A 21,228-nucleotide genomic window follows, 5' to 3' on the forward strand; every position below is an offset into this window, starting at 1 on the left:
TAAAAACAGGAATATTGGGGATTCATTTTTTATTTGATCCAACATTTGGCCGCGCTTGAAAGGCCCATATTGGATTCCCTTAATATATGATCCAACATTACGCCTTTTTTAAGACGAAGATTGAATTCTCTAATCAAATGATCCAGCATTCCGCCGTTACTTCACGACGAAAATTGGATTTTCTTACTGCATGGCCAACATCTCACCGTAAATTTTGTTACGACGAAAGCTTGGTCATGTTGCTGCGTGGTCCAAAATTTTGCCGTTTTTCTAAACGGTGAAAATCGGAAAAGCGTCTATTTTTCTCAGAGAATAATAACCTGTCAGTATCTTTTTTTTAAGCCGGCGTTGTCAATTGATTTTGCCTGTGTATTGATAAAGTTTACCTGCGCATTGTCGACCATCTCCAACATAACCTTCTTTGCAGGTACAAATCAATGTACCATCCGTGATACTACAAGTCGCCTGTGAGTGGCAATCGTGGGTAAAACTTGTGCATTCATCAACATCTTAAAAATGAAAAAAGGCGGCTATTTGTTAGATATTTCCATGAAAATAAAGGCAGTTGGGACATGACAATGACCTGCGACGCATTAGGGGATTCGGCGAACTAGGAACTGAAAAATCATGAATATACTGTCATAGTCAACAAATGTCCATGAACGTCATTGTTTTTGATCTGAGATAGTCTTGTAAGAAAGTCGCAGCAATTGAAAATAATTCTGAGGAATGTAATTGGTGTACAATGTTAATGAGGTGAAGCGAAAAGCAGCAGGCGATATGTGACGCTAAACACTCGAGTATGTATAGTTTGAAGGGCTGTATCAGAGAGCTCCGAGTTTCCTCAAGGACGGTATCAAAAAAGTCAAATTCGAAACAGGCAACCCCAAGAGTAACACTTGATCATTAACTCTGATCATCTGGAAAACACTTTTCTGACTGATTATGACCTTTTCACAGCTTAAGAGGAAGTCGTCATGTGAGTCAAGTGATGACTTTCGCCTAGTTTGCTGCATGATCAGTCGCCGCCACCGAAAACAGTCGAAGTCGGAACAATCTGGTCACTTACCTCCTTTATCGACCCTTTAATGCTTATCCTGACAGAATGGTCACTTACCTCCTTCAGGGGTGGACACAGTAATATTGTTACTCAGGATAAACCCAACAGAATTCGACGCATTCACCCAGAGCCTGTAATCACTGGATGGAAGAAGGCCATTGTATGTGAACAGTTTTTCAGCTTCCTCAACAGAAATAGCAGTTTCAATACGATCCTCAGTTCTCAAGTTAGCCGAGTCGAAGATGACAAATTTTCCATACAACATTAAGTTATAAAACAACTTTCCGTTCGGCAAAGCCACCCGTGTCCAGTTTGCGTCAACCGCTGTAGCATTGCGGACACGGGCAGTTAGAGTAACAGTTCCATTCGGTGCGATTTCTTTCGTATAAGCCTCAGCTTTTTTTCCATAAGCGCACCCTTGTGCAGTGCAAGCTCGAACGCGGAAAGTATGAAGGCTGTATGGTTTTAATTGAACCGCTGTGTAATTCGTAAGCTGTGATTCATTCAACACACGCTCTGAAACCGCATCTTGGTACAATTCATAGTTTAAGATGACACCGTTCGGTTTTCCCGGTGCCAACATAATCACAAATAGAGCATATGGACTGAGAGCAATTACAAGAGGTGCTGGGATATCATCAGGGACATCCTCGTGTGTCGTTACCTGAGCTGCTCCACTAAATTTCCCGCCACCTCCACTGAAGGGGCGCACTCGAACGTAATACAATGTCCCTGCCGTGAGATTTGAAATAATTGTGCTGAACACATCAGGGGTAGCGTTAAATTTTGAAACGTATGCGTCTAAAATTTCACTGGTTGCAAATAGTATTTCATAACGTACAATTACCCCATTTGTAATATTAGGGTACCGCCAGTTTACTTCAACCTCCGTTGTACCACGTACAAAAGCCACTGGTGTATAGACTCCCTCCGGGGGTAGTTCCCCGGTTCTTAAACGGACTTCCGGTCCTTGAGCGCAGCCGATTCTTGTGCACGCTGTCAGCTGTAAGAGGTATTCTGTATAGACCTGTAAGTTCCGTATTGTGAAGTTGTTGTCTGTTCCGCTGAACACCAATTGTCCATCCAGGGTCAGATTATATTGGATAATAACACCATTAGGGCGTTCGGGCTCGGTCCAGTGCACCTCAAGCTCTTTGGAACGTCGGACAGCGGTAAGGCCTCGGACATTCTCTGGAACTAAGAGGAAAATACAGTTGGTAAAGTTTTGGTTAAGGGTAGGGAAAATTCTCGCTAAAAAATGCAAGTAGGAAATTATCGTGGATTGTCAGACATGGCAAAAAAAACAAACACACACACACAAACAAAAAAAACCTGCTTCTTCGGTCGTGCCATTTTTACCAGGCCCCACTGAACTTCCCCCGACCGTAGAGGCCTGAATTCTGATTTCATAGGTTGTATAGGGCTGAAGACCAGAGATTGAAGTGTTAAGTACACTTGTATGAACTGCTCTTGTTGTCTACTTCATTTTTGTTTTTATCAACTGTCAAATTAATGCGATTTTCAACTTAGTATCAAAAGTAATCCGGGACACTTCGCTCTGTGATTGGTCCAGAAAATTCGCACCACCCTCTCAACCAATCAGAAGTAAAACCGAAAAAAAATCATCATTTCGTTTCGCATTCATTCCCACGCTTCAGGCAGTCTTCATATTTTTTATTTGGATTCTCATTAGTTTGTTAAGGAATTTTTCTTAATTTAGTCCGACTGGCTGTTGCAATTAGTTTGTTCTTGCTTTTACGACACTCAATTAAACTGATATTGAAATATTACAACCAGGAGACCATGAGCTGTTCATGATTTTTGAGTTCAGGGACATTAAATGAGCTGCAATAGTAAGGTGAGTTTAGGTAGAGGTTTATCACTGGCTAAAATACAGAAATATATTCTTGTTTCTTGTTTGTTCGGTGGTTCATAAGTGCACAGTATGTTTGATTGATGACTTCTCGTCTTTCTTGAACTGATGCACTTTCAGACTAGAACCTAGTTTCTGCAGCACAGAGCAAATAAGAGCAATGTTACCTCTTGCTTTATGGATGAGATGCTTATTCAAGACAGTGTACACCACTAAATCTCTTCCAATTAACTTCAAAGTTTGCCGAATAAAGTTCCGTAAGGTACAAGTGTTTTATTTGTCCAGGAAAATTACGTATGACAATTCATCCGCTATCACAGTGTTTTGGGTATCCCCGAGTTTTGGGTATCCGCCTACCCTAAACACTAGTGTTTTGGGTATCCCCTCTAGGGATACCGCACTTGAGATTGTGGTTGACGAAGAAAAGTGTTCAGTCATTTGTCGTGAAGCACCTTGGAAAGAGCGATACAGTCAGCAGTTTCAAGTAAGTTGCTTCGCATGTAAACAGTTAATCCAGCCCATCGATTTGAGACACGCACGAAACGGCGTGGACAAAACGTGATCGACTCGACGTCTCAATCGTTCGCTGCGCTCACTCGTAAGCTATCGAGTTGAACACTCGAAAAGAACTTCCATATGTACGCGGACTCGGGTACTATTCTCTATATATGTGAATTGTCTCACATATTTTAGTTTTTTTTTCTCTCTTATTTTTAATGCATTATATTTTATAAACAATTTGACTTTTCTATTTCTCAAAACTTTTTCTTCTTTTTTTCGATCCGTGATCCGATCCGTGATCCGATCCGTGATCCGATCCGTGATCCGATCCGTGATCCGATCTGAGATCTGATCCGTGATTCTGAAGTTATAGGAAAATTTCCCACACACACGCACACGTGGTAAATAAGTCAGAAAGTTTTGAATAATCAGAGTTAATCAAAAAGTACAAGGTTTCGGTCATTTTCTTAGACGCGAAATTCCATCAAGTGAAAAAAAATCCTCCTTCCATGCGTGTCTTAAATCGATCGGCTAAACTGTTTACATGAGAAGCAACTCACTTGAAACTGCTGACTGATCGCCCCTTCGATTCTATGACACATCACAACAAATGAACACTTCTCTTCGCCGACCACAATGTCATGCGCGAGAATTAACTTTGGATGACAATTTTTGACGTCGGCAAGCAATTAATTTGTCCACGACAAATGAAAGAACGATGCTATGTTACTTGACCCAGTCTACTATTTAATTCGCTTTGGGGTACCCAAAACTCAGGGATACACAAAATACTGTGACGCCTGTTACCTCCTTGCGCACTACGTTTTAAAATCCACTCGCTTTTAGCTGAACCTGAACTTCCATCATGGTAACTTTCCACACGGTACAGGTAATCTGATAGAAAAAAAGATAGGATGTGTACATTTTCTTTTCACGAATGACAAGTTAATTTTCATTAGGTTTTGTTTGTTTTTTTCGTTTATGGCGGGGGTCGACATTTCTTCCATTTCTAATTTCCTGTTGAGGCGATAGCAATATTTTTGATCAGTAACTAGCCTAAACTTAAAGAAGACTACTCTATTCATCAATCAACATACCGGTGAAAATGTCCACGGATGAGTCATTAAATCTCTCAGTCTTCCCAGAATACACCACAGAACTATTAAAGGGTAAACATTTTCCTATTTGACCTCTGGTCGCTAATGTGGGCGCAGGGCGGCAGCCATCAAGGTCCGCATTATGCATGGAATTGACTGCAGTTATGTAATCGATCTCTTTTGCCAAAGACTGAACAATTATGCAACCACCAAAAGATAACTCCACAGTCGCCCCAGCCTGTTGGGCGACTGTTTCGGTCGAAGATCCCCAGGGGACCCCTCCGATGAATATGCTAGATTGTATGTTTAGATTAGTTATTCCAGTTCCAACCTCAGTTTTACCATCGAGGAAGACAGTTAACCTGTTGTTGAAATTAGTTAAAGTCATGTTGTGCCATTGTCCATCACAAATTTCACCATATGGCGAATAAACTGTCACATTGTCCTGCACACTAGACGTGACGTATTTCGTTTCAACTCGATTTTCAGAAAATTGAATGAAAAATGTGGTTGTTGATCCGTGCATAAACAGAAGCAACCCTGATGACAGCTGAGTGCGGAACTTCAAAGTAAAGCTAAATATATTATTAGTAAAAATGTCCGCTACATTTGAGTCCATAGCGACATAGCCACCGCCTCTGAGGAACAAGGCTCTTTTGTTGTCTCTCTCTGGACATCCATTTCTCTGAGGCTCGACACTGACCGCTTCTAACGCAGAAGTCCAATCGAGCTGCTTTGAAACAGAAGCAGCCTGTTCTGAAGTGACACCACGTATACAGCCGATAAAGTTGATCTTGTCAATTTTGGAATTTCCTGTGTCCATCCGAAGAATTGTAAATGAGGAAGGAAGACCCCCGATATAAACCCCAGTGTTTGCCGATATCACAGTGGCGGCGCCTGGACTATCCTGACTGGCTTGGTAACCGTCTACCTTCAGGGTCCCACGGCGGCTGACACGTGACACCTTCAAAAGATGCCACTCACCATCGTCAAAGCGGACTGGCTGGTTGATCGTAAAGGCAGCAGGGCCATCTTGACAATCGAATATTAACCATGGCTTTCCATCCTTTAATTGAACTGCTAACATGTCAGTCTGTGAGCCATCTGAAGCCAGAAAGAGAGGCAAACCTGACGCATACTGGGTTCGAAACCAGAATTGGATGTCATTTCTTGCTCCGGCTCGAACAAAGTCTGAAGGAAACTTGTAGAATCCAAGACCTGGATAATGCACGCCTTCTGACACCACAGGGGGTGGGAAGTGCAGGGCTGAGTAAGCTCGGCTCAGGTTATAACTCGGTGGTATTGGGCCGTTAGGGATCTGAGGTTGAGGCCATCTAAGGTACACCGTGGATGAATCAACTGAGAGGACCGAGGGAGGTCCCTGTTGTTCGGGAGCTGTTAGAAAGTAAATCAGATACACCGCTGTTAGTAAAGAATATGGACGTCATGTTAAATATGATTCAAAAATAAGGATAAAATTGCGGCGTCATGGCAACGTGATGTAGTCACTTTGGGACTCTATTAGTGAGCTCTAAGAAATCAGAAAGAAGAAAAATCTGTTTAAATTTACTCCAATGTCAACAAAAACCTCAAAATTTGGGAGAAATTGGAGAAAAGTGTTTCTCACTCCGCATTCAGCTTTACTCTGCCGAATACACTAAGGGTTCTAAGCTGTATTAATTTTCCTGCACCGTCGCACGGGTTTGCAGTACAGTTGGGCCGGATTCTTTACACGACGCTTAAATTTATCTCGCGGGTAAGAAACACTTTTAATATAGTCGTATGATTTTGGGGAAAAATGTGCTGTTTATTCTTGGCTTGTAAAGGGATGAACTCTAACAAACTCATCTTCAGCTAAAAAAATCAAACCAATGTTTAATTGTTATTTCAGCATAAATCAAAACCACCGTTCGAAAATTAAACCTTTTCCAAAGTATTGAATTTCCCGGAGATAGTATCAATGAAAGTTTAAAATTTAGACTACATACTTGCCGCTGATGTCCGTACAAGAGCTTGCGGACTTTGCCCAGAGCAGGCAAAACTGTTACATGCTGTTACTGTGAATTTATATTGAATGTACGGCTGCAGCCCTGCGACCAGGGCCTGTCGCTCAGACCCAGGCAAATCCACAGTTATCACGGCAACTGAGCTAGAGGGAGGCTGGTACTTGTAAATGACGTAGCGACTAATGACCCCCTGGGGGATCTGGGGAGGACTCCAGGAAACTATTACAGCAGTGCTGTTAAAGAAATGAGCACCAGTGTTCATGGTATTTTCGCCGAGTGGAGCTGAATAAGAATTGAAAACTATTAAAAAATATCTTCGTCATAGCATGTACAGCATATGTGTAAACACATACATTTCCATTCCTTTTTGAGGGTATTTTTAGTATTTCCCTAACACCACACGGAGGCTGTCTAACATCTTATAATCAAAACTTCTCTCAACTAGATTTAAGTGAAAACAAGCCAAAGATTTAATGCCTATCCTCAAATGTAGCATGTGTACATATAAACCGGAAACTGTACAGAAAGTCTATTGTTTTCATCCAAAAATTGGAAGACGCTGTTAGCGCGCTGGAGCTCGAAATGAGAGGTCTGGGCTTCCCTCGGCTCTAGTCAGGTATCAGTGCATGTTAAGTTGCGTCCTTTAGGAAGACTCTTAGCTCTTAAAGAATCAGTTAACTGGCTGCATAAGAAACTTGACAGATGCCACTTGGCACACGTCCCCACATCACTTTTCACTCTTTTTATTATTCAATAATTCTAGAATGTTTCAGTTTTTCTTGTATCTAGCGATCTCATTAACGACAGGTGCTTGATTGATCAAAGTCTGAAGCGCTTTAGTTCTTTTTTAACACTCCATATCTGTTGTTTATTTATTGAAATAACTTACTTCCTTCGCCAGTCCTATGCCTTGTCCAATTACTAACTCGGTCTCCCATGACTTGCGCAACAAATGTTCGCACCCTGAACTCATATACCGTGAATGGAACCAGTCCTGTCACGTTCGTTTCTCTGAAGATGATAATGTTCGGGTCATGGGCAGAATTGCTGTTGAACTTCAAGACTCCGTCGCTTGTGTCTTCGTCTAGGCGCATGTACAGCTCATAACGAAGAATTCTACCGTTCGGCTCGGTTGGCTTGTCCCATTCTACCCTCACTGCAGTACCTCCCGGAAGTGACGTCACATTTGGTGCCGGCTGGAAATCCGGAAGTGTTGGCAGCGTCAGGATGGTTGTAACGTTACTGCGAGCGCATCCACCATTGGTGCAAGCCACCACTGAGAAATTGTACACAGTGTATGGTTTAAGATTCCCCAACTTACACATGAAAATAACACCTCGACAGTTTACAACTTCAACTGAACTTCGGCTATTGATAGATATCAGCCGATATTCGGTGATACGACCATTTAGCATGTTGGGAGGTTGCCATGAAACAGTTGCATTCCTGGGTAGAACATCTGTGATGACCGGTGCAGAAATTCCACATGGTGCGTCTTGGAAGGTGCGGTACACGTATCGGTCGTCTAAACTTCTAGTCTGACCAGATTCAGTGTAGGTAATGATGTAATAATAATAGACGGTGTCAGGAGTGAGACCGGTGTCATTGAATTTTCGGTTCAGTCCAGTGTAGGCCAGGGTATCATTTCTGTACATCTCATAACGCAGGATGATGCCGTTAGGATTGTCTGGTGGAGACCATGTTAACATTATTGCACGGGACGAGAGAACTGTTACAAACGGTGCGGGTTGCTCAGATGGGACTGAAACTAAAGGAGAACACGCTTAACATGACAAAAACACAGCATATACCGAGTGAGTCAAAAGTATGCAGAACATTCCATGCGCAGGAAAATATGCAATAATTTCCATGACTGGGAATACAACCAAAAGGTGCTGGCGGAGGAAAATATGTACTGCCTTTTTTACGATGAGGAAACAACCTATTAAGTCAACCTATTAAGACCCTTGTAGAGGATGAACAAGCTTGAGTTTCAACTGTTTACGCTTGCTTATTCTTGTGCATTTTTCTTCCACTGTTTAAATGATGGATAAAAGTAACAAATCCAACATTAAAACGTTGAATAAAGGAGGCTCTAAATCATTTTCAACTCAGTGCCCGAATTGTAACACATTTGCTTTACAACGCGCCGGTGCAAAGCTCTTAAACAATCAGATGCAAAACTAAAACCTGTCGCGTTTTGGTTACTCGCTTTTTCCGCCACATCAGACAACATTCTTGTTTCTACTATTGCCTCTCATTGGGTCCTATTTATATATATATGTTTTCTCCCTTTTAGTCGTTGTGATGACCTCAATATGGATTTTACGACACTCATACGAAACGCACTTTATCGTGCATTAAAACAAGGCTCTCCTTGATAATTTTAGCCTTTTGAGGCTATAAATTTCAGTTACCTCCACTGCAGCCATAATTGTTGTTCTGTTGAAGATTTATGGTTCCGTTTTTACACTTGTCACACTGTTTCCCTTCGACATTAACTTTGCATATACACTGTCCAGTTTCATCACATTGATTGGTAAGACTGCCAGCCACATTACAGTTACAAGGAATACAGCTGAGGGTGTAACGAACAGAATATCATTGAGTTAGCAACTAAGTGAAAGGGTAAATAGACCGAATTACATTGTGTTCAGTTGTCAGAGATAAATATTCTTCTCACCTCCCTGTTGTTGTAAAGCCGTAAAAACCATCTACACATCTATCACACCGCCGTCCACCAATGTTTGCCTTACAGGTACACTGGCCAGTATCATTGCAGTTTTTCCCAACAGACCCGGTTGTGTTACACTGGCACTGGACACAGCCCTGTCCTGCTGGATTCCAGAAGTATTCCGCTGCACAGGAGTCACAGCGCAGCCCAGACACACTGGACAAACAGAAGCACTGTCCATTATTGCTCGAACATTGGAGTTCATCTGGAGAGGAAAAGCGAACGTAAATGAACAAGTATAAATCGAAGTTGATTATTACACACAAGTTTCCCCCGAGAAGCAACTCGGGCTAACAGGAATTGGTTGGTAAATATCTGTCAATATCTAGAAGAATAACACTTTGTAAAGAGGAGAACTGTCATCAATAACTTTGAAGGTTTTTCCGTTCAACGTACGATAAATCAATTAACACTTCAACCCCTAAGAGTGACTAACATCTAGATTCTCCCAACAATATCACCCCTGTATTAAACAGTTAGTTCACGAGAATGAAGGGAATGATCACTAACAAAAGAAACTTGATTGTTTGACAAATTCTCCTTGTCAGCACCTCAGGAAATGTATAGAGAACAGTATGGAGAGTGTGCAAACTGACTTTGACTGACCTGGATTCTTTTTGTCACCATCTATGGTTCCCTTGGGATAACAATTACATGGTTGACATCCATTAGGATCTGATTGGTTAAGACCAAACGTTCCCGGCTTACATTGGTTGCATGTCTGACCAATCACCAATGGCTTACAAGTACAGTTTCCAGATTGCTGTTCACATTGACCTGACCCTCCCACAGTTCCTTTAGTGTCACAAACACACTGTGTACACCCCTGTGGATTGCTCTGTGACAGATTGTAGAATCCCTGTTTGCACTGGTCACAGTTTTTGCCTTCCACATTGAGCTTACAGGTACATTCACCAGTAGTTTTGTCGCACTGATCCAAAAGCGATGATGGCGTACCAGCAATAGAGCAGTTGCATGATGAACAACCATTTGGTGTAAAGCTGTGGAAACCATCTTTACACTGATCACATTTGCGCCCAATCACTCCAGCTTTGCAAGAGCACTGCCCTGTTACTGAGTTACAAGTGTTTTCACTCCCAGCTGTTGTTCCAAACGGATCACAGTCACACGTCTTACAGCCTAAAGGGTCATGCCCGGACAGACCCCAGTACCCTGCCTTACATGTGTTACATGTTCTCCCTGTCACCCTATCTTTGCAGTAACACTGTCCTGCACAGGAGTCACAGCGCAGCCCAGACACACTGGACAAACAGAAGCACTGTCCATTATTGCTCGAACATTGGAGTTCATCTGGAGAGGAAGAGCAAACGTAAATGAACAAGTGTAAGTCAGAGTTGTACACTACATACGCGTCTGCCACGAAATGCCATTTTAGTCCGACAGGAATTTATCGATAAATATTGATAAATATCTAGTGTAACACTTCTTTGTTGAAGAGAGAGTTGTCACTGATAGTTCAAGAGTTTGTCAACAACACGTACCACTGATTGGAATAAATAGCAATCCATTTCTTAAAAAAAGGGTCATCCACTGCAACATTTTCCTAGACCACACCAGCTAAAAACCTCCGGTTTTCAGAAATAGCAAGACTAAAAGCAACATTACGCACCATCTGATGCATTGCGTAATTTTTCTTTAGAACTTACTGAATCAGTTGTGTTGCGATTAAATGACAGGTAAAGATCATATAATGTATTTCCAATAAAGGTAGTCTTAAATACTTAAATACATAAGGACTGAAAAGTAAATGTCAAGAAGCTTAGAAGACACGTGATAAACGAACCAAGAATGTGTTAAAAAATTTTTTTAAAAATACACATTCTGACAAATGGCTAACAAAGATTCGTCTTAAAAGGGGTTTAAGTTAGGTCAGGTTTGTCTGACTTTCCGTCAGTATTCGTTTATTCTCCTACGTGGGGAGAGCCACTGCGAGAGGTAATCGTCTTTCCATTATGTTTTAATTGGTTCTGAATAGAATGAAAATCTAACAAATTTCCGCCATCAACATTTGTACATTGGATCACTCAACAGCCTGATTTTTTGCTTCATAACAAAATTTCCTTCTTTCACTTTGCTCCCACTTCACCAACAAAGAGATAAGCATGTATTACTCTGACTTGTGATAAAAATAAAAATATCTAAAAAGTACACTGAGGCTACCTGGTCTCTTTCTGTCTCCATCTATTGTTCCGTTGGGAAAACAGTTACACGGTTGACATCCGTTAGGATCTGATTGGTTGAAGCCAAATGTGCCCGGCTTACATTGGTTGCAAGTCTGACCAATCACCAACGGCTTACAAGTACAGTTTCCAGATTGCTGTTCACATTCACCCGACCCTCCCACAGTTCCATTAGTGTTACATGCACACTGTGTACATCCCCGTGGATTGCTCTCTGACAGACCCCAGTACCCTGTCTTACAGGTGTCGCAATTTCTTCCTGTGACTCGGTCTTTGCAGTAACACTGTCCGGATTCTGGGTGACATGAAATATTTCGATTTATGGTGCCATTAAAAAGACAGCCACATGAAATGCAACCAGTTGCATGGCTAGCTTTGAGATCATAAAATCCATCTTTACACTCATCACATTGACGGCCTTTAGTGTTTTCTTTACAAACGCACTGTCCAGCCACTGCACTTGAGTTGGAAGCTTCCTATCCATTGAAAAAATGGTTTAGGGAAATATATCTTCAATACTGTGAAAGAAATTAAAAGACCCTTACATTCAGCAATCGCATGAAGACAAGAAACATCCACTGATGAGCAAAATTGGCAAACCTGGACATCATAACTTAAGCATCTTCAGAAAAAAATAATTTGCTTTGGACGTATCAGCTACACACAGTGTAAAATTTTCTCACCAGTAAGTTAGGTGTTTCTTGTATCATGTGATGGCTGACTGCAAAGTGCCAATAGACATTTCGACAGGGCTTTTATGAATTAACTCCCCAAACTCTATGTACCCTTTGATTGAGCGGAAGGGCCGGACGGGAAATTATTTGAAAATATTTTGCTCGAGGTCTTAACGCACGGAACGATTGCAGCGAAGAGGTGATGGGTCATGACGAGAGCCGACTATTTTCCCTTTAGATCAGAGTTGATTCAGTCAATTGCATGACTGTAGTATTCTCTTCTTTTGGCTCTGCTAGCGCCTTCGCGTACGGCCCTTCTACGGGAATTTTTCCTATGTTTTCAATTAAAGTACGCGCAGTGGGCCGTACGTCTCATGTGAAAATATGTGGAGTTTGAGAAAGATGTTTTTCGTCTTGTCACGAGCGTGGGACAAATAAAAAAGTTCTGAGTCCCCATGAGGAATCGAACCTCAGAGCTTCGGATTCCGCGCTCCGATGCTCTACCACTGAGCCACAGAGACTCTACGGAGGTTATACTTCGCTCACCGTGGTAGAGCATTGGAGCCGAAGGTCTGAGGTTCGATTCCTGATTTTTCTTTGTCCCACGCTCGTGACAAGACGAAAAACATCTTTCTTAGTTCTTTACCGAGCTCAAAACTTACCATCTCTACTATTTCTATCTATGTGGAGTTTATTCCCAAGAGCCTCCAGCCGAGTTTTTTTGTTTAATGATGGATTTTAAGCGTCAAAATATTACAAAGAATGAATTTTTCCAATGCCAGATCATCGATTTTTTTCTGTAAGATGTGAAATAAATCAGGCTTATCAGTAAATACTAAAACAGTGGACAGCGTTGAAGGCGCCCTCTGATTGGCTACTCAAACTCCGAATACCTTTGTTATTCACTTCCGAGCGACGTGCGCGGAATTTGGGCCCGAAACCATTGTAACAACTGTAGGAATAAATGAGTGCTTTATCATGTCACTGTTTTAGTACATACTAAATTCGGTGAATAGTTGCAAACTATAATTGATAGCTATGACCAGCTCGTTACATTTGCGGCATCCATCTTCTGCTTTTCTGCTGAAAGCTTGTTTCAGTGACTCCTGCTTATGAAGCACAGCACTCTCTCCGATGAGCAACACACAAAGTAATCATTACAAACCTTGACACAATCCAACTCTCCAGGCTGTACCCCAAGCCCCTCACATCCACAAGGCGAACACACATCCGGTGACTTTAGACTCTTCCCAGACTCCCTGTAGAATCGCTCCTTGCACAGATTACAAAAACGACCAGTAGTGTTGTGTTGACAGTTTATACACACACCTCCTCCCTCCTGGGTACGTGAGTCAGGGCTGGTGTCCAGAGTTTGATTATAAACACAACTGTTGGCATGATTATTACACTCGCACTTGACACAGGGGTACGAGTCATCAATATCACCTCTTCTAAATGGTTTGTCATTGTATAGGGGCTTGCAACGATTGCACTGACATGGAAAAAAATGGTAACATATGTTATAGAAAAATTACATCTGAAACAATTCAACTTACCGATGACAATCCAATGATTAACACTGTTTGGCAAATTGTTTACAGTGGTCTGAAACCATAGAGAATAGTATTTCGTGCCAGGTCGTGTTAAATAAAAACAGAGCTTCGTTTCAGACAATAACCGTACTTGTTCGCCCATAAGACAGTTTTTTTTTTCAGAAAAAACTGATTGTAAAATTACGCAAATGAAGCAAACCATTTTATCCAGAGACATTACATTAGAAAACAAATACATCTTTGCTCATCAAAATGTTCTTACAGTTTCTCCCTCCGTATTAGTTGATGGATGACAGTCACAAATACATTGTCCAATGTGCGTGGAGTTCCCTTCAATATAGCTGAAGGATGATGCATGACCGAAACATTCACACCTACAAAATACAATATCAGAATGTAACAGTAAGTGCATGTACGTAAATTAACTGACCAGTGGCTATTGACCTTGCTTAATTTAGTCAACTGCAGTCAACTACAGTTACATAAAGTGCCTTTACTGAGAGAGGACGTTCTCAGGTTCATAGAGACTTAATTGAACTGTGTTGCAGCGTACTCTGGCGTAATAAAGAGATTTTTCAGCATTGAATACACGTGAATTTGCTAACCTTCCAGTGACAAGAATTCTTTCCAGGCCATAGTACCGGTGCAGAGGATTCTGTACCAAAGTATGATTGTAAAAGTTAAACTTGATATGAGTAGCTTTTAAGAACTGCAACAGTCTGTCTGAGCAGTAAAGATTACCGCATCCGGAACCAAACGGTCGCACTGGAATGTTGGAGCCTGGAGGCGGTGGATATTCTGTCTGAAAGGTCAACACTTCTCGACTGGACTGCAAAGGTCTGAAATAAAACAATCATTACTACAAGGAAACAATTTGAACCAAACATTTTCCCACAATTCTTCAAACAAGTTCCAAGTCCAGTTTAACTGCAATCTATCAAAAAAGGCCAGAAACTTGCTTCATTTTTTCCTGAATCGATAATGCTATTGTTAATGAGAAACGACAACTTACTTTTTATATTGGACACAGTTCACAGAGTCAGGTTGAGTCAATGGACCATTGTTTTGTAAATTAAATGAGGTCACACAATCCTCAGCAAAATACTGCCAGGACTCGTAGGTATGTCCGCTGTTCACTGATCGCTCGATCTTTATTGCTCCAGGTACAGGTCCATAGAAAGTCAAGACGATGTAGAACACCTAGCATAGTATTAAAAATATATATATACTAGTCCCTTATTTACATTTAATTTGGTTTAAGGGCTGGGTCATGACCAACAACATAATTAATCAAGGCTAATATTGAAGAAGTCAGCAATATTGATGGACGTTTTCTTCTTGAATCGTTTTTCTTGGTAATTAATAACACTCAGAATTGAAAATCCCACCTGCAATCCAGCATATGCCAAATTTATGTGAATGGTTGCATTTTCTGTGATCTCTGACAGCCAGTAACTGAGTGAGTCACCATCAGTGGCAAACTCAGTTGGATGAGCTGCGTCGTTTAGCCTGGACACTGTGTCAGTGTCTCCATCTAAGTTTTTCAGACACTTAGCTGGTTCAGCAACATTTATTTTTGGATGAGTGGGTGGGCATCGACAATTGCTAGCAACATAAACTGTTGGAAGGACACCTGTGAATGCCTCTATCGCTTCCCTAGAAAGAAAACAGTGATCATTTCGGCGAGAAGAAATAATTAAGAAGAAATAATATCCAACACATGTTAAACAAGATACTCTCCTTTCATATGTGTCATGAAAACTATCACAACAAAGTTGGTGCATGATACGTTTAACCAGGCAAAATGATTTTGAGACGGGTGCATCTCATTATTTTAAACTGAACTGAAATAAAAGTGCGCAAAAACTTTATGTGATTAACCAATATATTTCTTAGCTTGTTTGAGTCTGCGTTTTTCTGTGGTGGATAAGAAGAGTTCTGCGTCACCTGAAATAGACAAGGTCAGCGGATGTTTTTTATATACTTAACTTTTATTAATTACAAAAACTGATAACGTATTGATTAACTTCGTCTTTTTGACATAGGAAGGCTTGGAAAAAAAAGTATAATATAAAAGTATAATGCATGTGCACAGCCGTTATAATAATTCTCATTTATTTTGCGTCGCAAGGAAGATACTTACTCAGAGCCAGGAGTTATGAACAATCTTACTTCTCAGCTGGTGTACCTACCTGTTGGTCAAAGCTCTGTCATACATGAAGATATCCTGCATCAGGCCTTCATACTGCCACTCTGCATCACCTGGAGGAATTTCTTTAGATTAATTTTTGTGATAGAGGAAAACATCATAGTATGTCTTTATATTTATCTCATTTTTACCATGACTTTGCTTTAATGAAAGAGCCAAAGTATAATATATTAAAGTTCAAAGTATAGCTTAAATATATTCCAGTAAGTAATTTAAAAAAAAAAGGCATAAAATATCTCGTTAACTGTTGATGATTATGTTTTAATCCTGGCATAAAACTTTCTTTTTTGTGCTGTTGTGGGTGTACGGTAAAGAAATTCTTGGTGCTCCGATGCGCTATCATTGAGCCAGAGAGACCTTACGATTGGTCGGGCCATAACTGATTTCATGTGTGACACGCATCCTAGTGGCGTACTGCTGGGACCAACGATATCGAAAGCGTCACATGCGTTGTTGGTATTAGAAAAATGGCGAATTTTGAGCTGAAAATTAACCGTTCTTTCTTATTTTTTCGACTTCGTTAATACCCTATGTTCATTTATTCCACGTTATCAGGTGTTCTTGCTAGTATATACTAAAACAGTAGATTTATTATCTCATATCCAACACGCATTCATTGAGTGATTGTTAACTATTTACCTCCGAGCAAAGCACGCGGGATTTGCGGCCTAAAACATTGTTATCGTTGCAAGAATAAATGAGCTAAAATAATTTTTTGTGTGTTCTATATGATCTCACTGTTTTAGTATTAAACAATTATTTAGTTCAGTGTCAGTGGTTGGTGGTGGATATTTACCGCGCTGCTTCGCTGCTCATTGAATACCTACCACTAGCGACCCTCACTTCGATTAATAATTGTTAATTATCTTCCTAATGATGTCATGATGACAAGCGGGAAACGTTGACGTTTGCACTACAGAGCTAACTACATGGACAGAGCTAATTACTTTGATAATCTTTAAGAGGCTCTAAGCCCTTAACTAAATAATAGTCACTGACCCCCATATTTCTGTCCAATTCGAATACCACCAGCAGAGTTATTGATGTAATCACTCAGAGTCACAAAATTTGCATTCATGAGTTCACCATCAATGTAATATGACAGTACTTTATCAATAACTGCTACAGTTATTAAATGCCACTCATCCTGTTGAAGCTTTTCACTTTGGCTTTGCAGAAGGTTGTATGTAGCAACTGATGCATTCCCAGTGGCAGGTCGATAGTAAAACATCAAGTTATAGTCCTTGATAACAAGTTGAAAGACATTGGCAAAATTTGGAGGAGTAGTCTCATCTTTAGACATGATCGTCCTATTAAAAAAAGGTTGATAACAAGTATTAATAGTAGTATGTATGTATATGGAAGCTAGAATCTTTCCGAATAATTTTGGATTATCGAAAATAAAACCAGCTTGAAAGGAGTATATGTAGAATTGACTTGTTTATACGAGCCAAGAAAACGAAAACTGTGATAAAGGAGGAGTAAATAGGAATAAGTAAGAAAGGGAAATGATACATATATGCGAAATGTACTCAAAAGAACTAAGTCCAGCTGTTTTTCCCAGAGTATAATGAAAGAATCAAACACCCCCTTACGTAAGACTTAAGAGCAATAGTCTGTAACTTTCGAACTTTTTCAAAGAATCGCGGCCACTTAACCACACCGATTGGCTGAAATTTAGCATGAAGGCTGATTTTAGGGTCCTAACCACGAAATTGGTATTTCAAAGTTCCAGTTGTTTTTGCTCGGAAAAAAATCAGTAAAGCCGGCGTAGTCTGCTCATACTTGCTCGCCAACATGGCGTATCGAAAGTGTTCCTATGACTTCAACTCGAGTCCTGTCGTAAAGATTTCCTAAAATCCTTATCCTTAGGTCAGGAATAAAGTTTAATACCACATTCAAAGCTTAAAGTTGTTTTGTTAATTACGGTTTAATTTTTTTTCTTCGTAGAAACTACTTAACCTAATATTTTTTTGACTTAAATTTAGCACATTGGAAATGTAAGTGAGCAAATACTTGAATCCTATAGAAAATTAACTTTTTCAGCTCTCTATTTATAATTTTCATTCAGTCAAAACCAGTTTAACAAAACATGTTTCGTTGGTGTGAATAGGGTATAAGTCTTATTTCGTCCAGAATAAAGGCAAATTCCAGAAGTTTTCTTGATATTATGGAAGTATCTGTTTATTTTGACCAAAAGCAAATATCTCTGAGCGACATTGCAGGAACGGGATAAATATTTGGTTACCGAATGAATTTAAAGAATCGATCCGGCAATAACGCTTGGAAGGGAGAGCGAAAATTTTTTAAAAAAAGAAAAGATTCTTCTGAATTCCAACCTCTTCATTTGGTGGTGATTGGTGACTTACTCAAATCTGATGCCTATAAGCTACACTTGCAGTTAATCCTACTCGTCACGCCAAAGGTTTAGATATTACGTAAATTACATCATGTTTTTGAGTGGTTCTCAGTTTCGTATTTCGTATAACAGTATAAAGAAAACCCAACCTTTCAGTATGTCTCCTTGCAAATTTTTTTTCTCTTTTTTTCACAACGGTGAGCGCAAGATGCCTACATGAGGCGCTCTCACTAAGAGACTTGAGTGACTTGAGTGTTGTTTGAAACAAACATTACCTCGTGGGAATGCGCACGCAATCGTTAATTGAGTTTACTCTAAGATCTATTTTGCTTTGAGAGACTGTTCGTGAAGGATATTTTTTCAAACTTCTTTCAGTGGCTCTAAACTAGCTTTAAACCTTAAGTGTGTGAAAAACGAAACAATTAATTCGAATTAAATCGTCGTTCATCACTGAACTGTCGGTTGTTGCGAAAACTAAGACCCCTGAAAACTAAGAGCCACGAAACCATAATTAATTTATTTTTCGATGACGTGGGCACGACACATGTGGTTTTTTTTTTAGGTTGAGACAGCTTACAAGTTCGCACTGTTCTCAGTCTTAAATAGGTTTGTGCCTTTATGAGTTCAAGTCTTACTAGGTGTCGTGTTTCGCATCCCATTTTAGAATCAAATACCTACCCCTGACACAGAAGTTTTCAAAGAAGGGAGTACATGCTAAGGAGCGAAAGCGATACTAATAAATGACGCATCGATGAATTGGAAGCTTCAACAAGCCCCTTCCTCCGGGCGACCCATGGGTATTTTACTGTCGTCCGTGCCCCGGGGATGGTAAATCTGAACCTTCCCTGACTGGGGTGGGAAATTTGTACCGGAAATGTCAAGTCTTTCCAGCGGATTATACATGCTTTATCGCAAAATATGGAGAGTAAATACTTCATTTTCGCGTGCGAATGTCCCAGAAGTAAAGGTTTACGAGGTCTAGAGTTTTAAAGCTAGGTAAACGAGTAGAAAGTTATGGTCGCTGAGTTTTCCTTTTTTTCAAAAAAGTGAACTTTGGTAGGGCGTTTGAACAAATTACCACCCCGGGGGCGGAATATCATTACGTTTATGTCAAATCAAAAGATATTTCCATGGTATTAGGAAACTTTCTGGATGATAAATGTACTTTAACTGTTTACTTCTCATCGGTGAATTGATCTTAGAGCTTTCAGGACTAGGTCCCAAACATAGCCAGGTCCTTACAGGTTGATAATTTTTTTTCCTTGACCGTTTCATTTCCCCCATTTTTATTTACGAAACTTGTTCATCTAGGAATAAACGTTCTTCATAATAGGTGGTATCTCCTGGATCGAGGTAACACTGAGATATTATGTTACTAAGTTGGGGTAAATTTTTCACTGTTCAAGGCGACCTAAAGCGACCTTAGAACGTTGGGATCACATGTTGTCAAAACCAGATATTTGCCATATTTTTTTTAAAATAAATGTTAAGAGGAAGGGAAGAGTTGAATTCAAAAGATCACCTTCGCCATATTGGCGGGCAAGTATAGGCAGACCAAGTGCACTTTCCCACTTTTTGGCCAAGCAAAAAATACCTGAAACTTTTTAAAATTAATTTCGTGATTACGACCTTAGAGTAAGACTTCTTGCCAGATTTCAGCCAAATCTTTGGAATGAAGTGGCCGACGAAGATTCGAAAGTTAAAGACTATCGCACTTAAATGACCATCACGTTGCCAAACTTTATCAGGTGGCTTTGTGGGCTGAGTTTTGTGAAATTTATTCAAGTTCGGAGGTTTCTTCGATTAATTTAGACACCCTTAGTTTCTCTGAGCTTTCTACACCTAGAATGAAATGCTTGGGGGTGTAGGGGACGGAGGGGTGGGGTGGGAGAGGATTTTAGTGTCTCTATTTGCAGCTGCCACAGTAACACCCATTAAACTGACAAACCTTAGTAAACGATAGAATAGCATAGACTACATAAGTTCACTGTTCAGCCTCTTCTTTATCGAACGTAGCGTAGCCCCGTTCAAGATTTTAGATTTATTTTCTCCAGAACATCATGAAGAAGTCTGCAACGATTTCAAAGTCGTATTGAGCTAATTAATTTCGTGCTTAAAATTTTATGATTGATTACTGAAATTAATCGAAAAGAGTTGCATCGAGCTTAAAAAAAAACCGATTTACGAAGGAGTACAATTGATTTTAACGTCGATTCATGTGCCCCCTCTCACCTCCTCTCCCCTTTAACTGGAAAGTAACTTTAACATGGTAACATAAAACTTACCCTTTGTTTCCTGCCTTCTGTTTAATCCAAACGCTTATAGTGAACCCAGGATTCTGAAAGTCTATAAATGGAATCCTTAAAGGTTGTATGGATGAATTCCCTTGAAATCGGAATGATCTGACAATAGTTCCATTCCTCGGATCGCCATCTTGAGTGACTCCAACTTCATTCGAAGTTTGCGCAAAGTCTGTGGGAACAGGTTTGGCTGAACTACAATTTGTACAACAAGCAAATTCACAGTTCTTTTCAACGCAATTCGTCAAAGACGTCTGTTTAGTCAACGACTGGCAATATTTACTAGATGTTGCTCCACATGTTGAAGAAGAAGTGATCGGTTTTAGCACAGCAAGATCCTCTAATTTCGGAAAATAGCCTTGGCCATATGTCGATGAAAGGTTTGAAAAAATTAACATCAAAACGTTAAAAAGTTTCATTTTGACTCTCCAGTGAAAGTTGGCAAGCAGAGTGTTGCAGTAATTAACGATTGTAAATGTAAATTTCAATGCTCAAATAAATTCATGATTGCGGAACTGTCAATCAATCTGTCATTGCTGCTCATTGATGCCAGGCTTTTACCTTTCCGCTCCATGATGCGGGAAGGAAAAAAAAAAAAGACCGTGGCACCACAGGCAGTCCAAGCTTCAGCTGTGAGATCATCTTGCGAAATACGAGTCGT

General features: G+C 40.3%; 1 protein-coding gene across 1 annotated transcript; it reads right to left on the minus strand.

Annotated features, from left to right (window-relative positions):
- Positions 1 to 216: 216 nt before the first annotated feature.
- On the minus strand, positions 217 to 21,039 carry LOC113665746 (usherin-like). Its single transcript, XM_089211717.1, has 18 exons — positions 20,553 to 21,039; positions 16,908 to 17,218; positions 15,892 to 15,961; positions 15,088 to 15,355; positions 14,712 to 14,899; positions 14,305 to 14,538; positions 13,962 to 14,073; positions 13,312 to 13,638; positions 11,453 to 11,948; positions 9,878 to 10,582; positions 9,221 to 9,476; positions 8,955 to 9,115; positions 7,427 to 8,299; positions 6,520 to 6,819; positions 4,532 to 5,926; positions 4,242 to 4,328; positions 1,118 to 2,257; positions 217 to 509 (listed from the first exon to the last, which is right to left on the minus strand). Exons 1-18 carry the CDS (start codon positions 20,984 to 20,986, stop codon positions 352 to 354), a joined length of 7,515 nt encoding a protein of 2,504 aa, XP_089067843.1. The 5' UTR covers positions 20,987 to 21,039; the 3' UTR covers positions 217 to 351.
- Between the last annotated feature and the right edge of the window lie 189 nt (positions 21,040 to 21,228).

This window comes from Pocillopora damicornis, chromosome 7 (genome assembly GCF_964200805.1).
Source record: "Pocillopora damicornis chromosome 7, jaPocDami1.2, whole genome shotgun sequence".
Lineage (NCBI taxonomy): Eukaryota > Metazoa > Cnidaria > Anthozoa > Scleractinia > Pocilloporidae > Pocillopora > Pocillopora damicornis.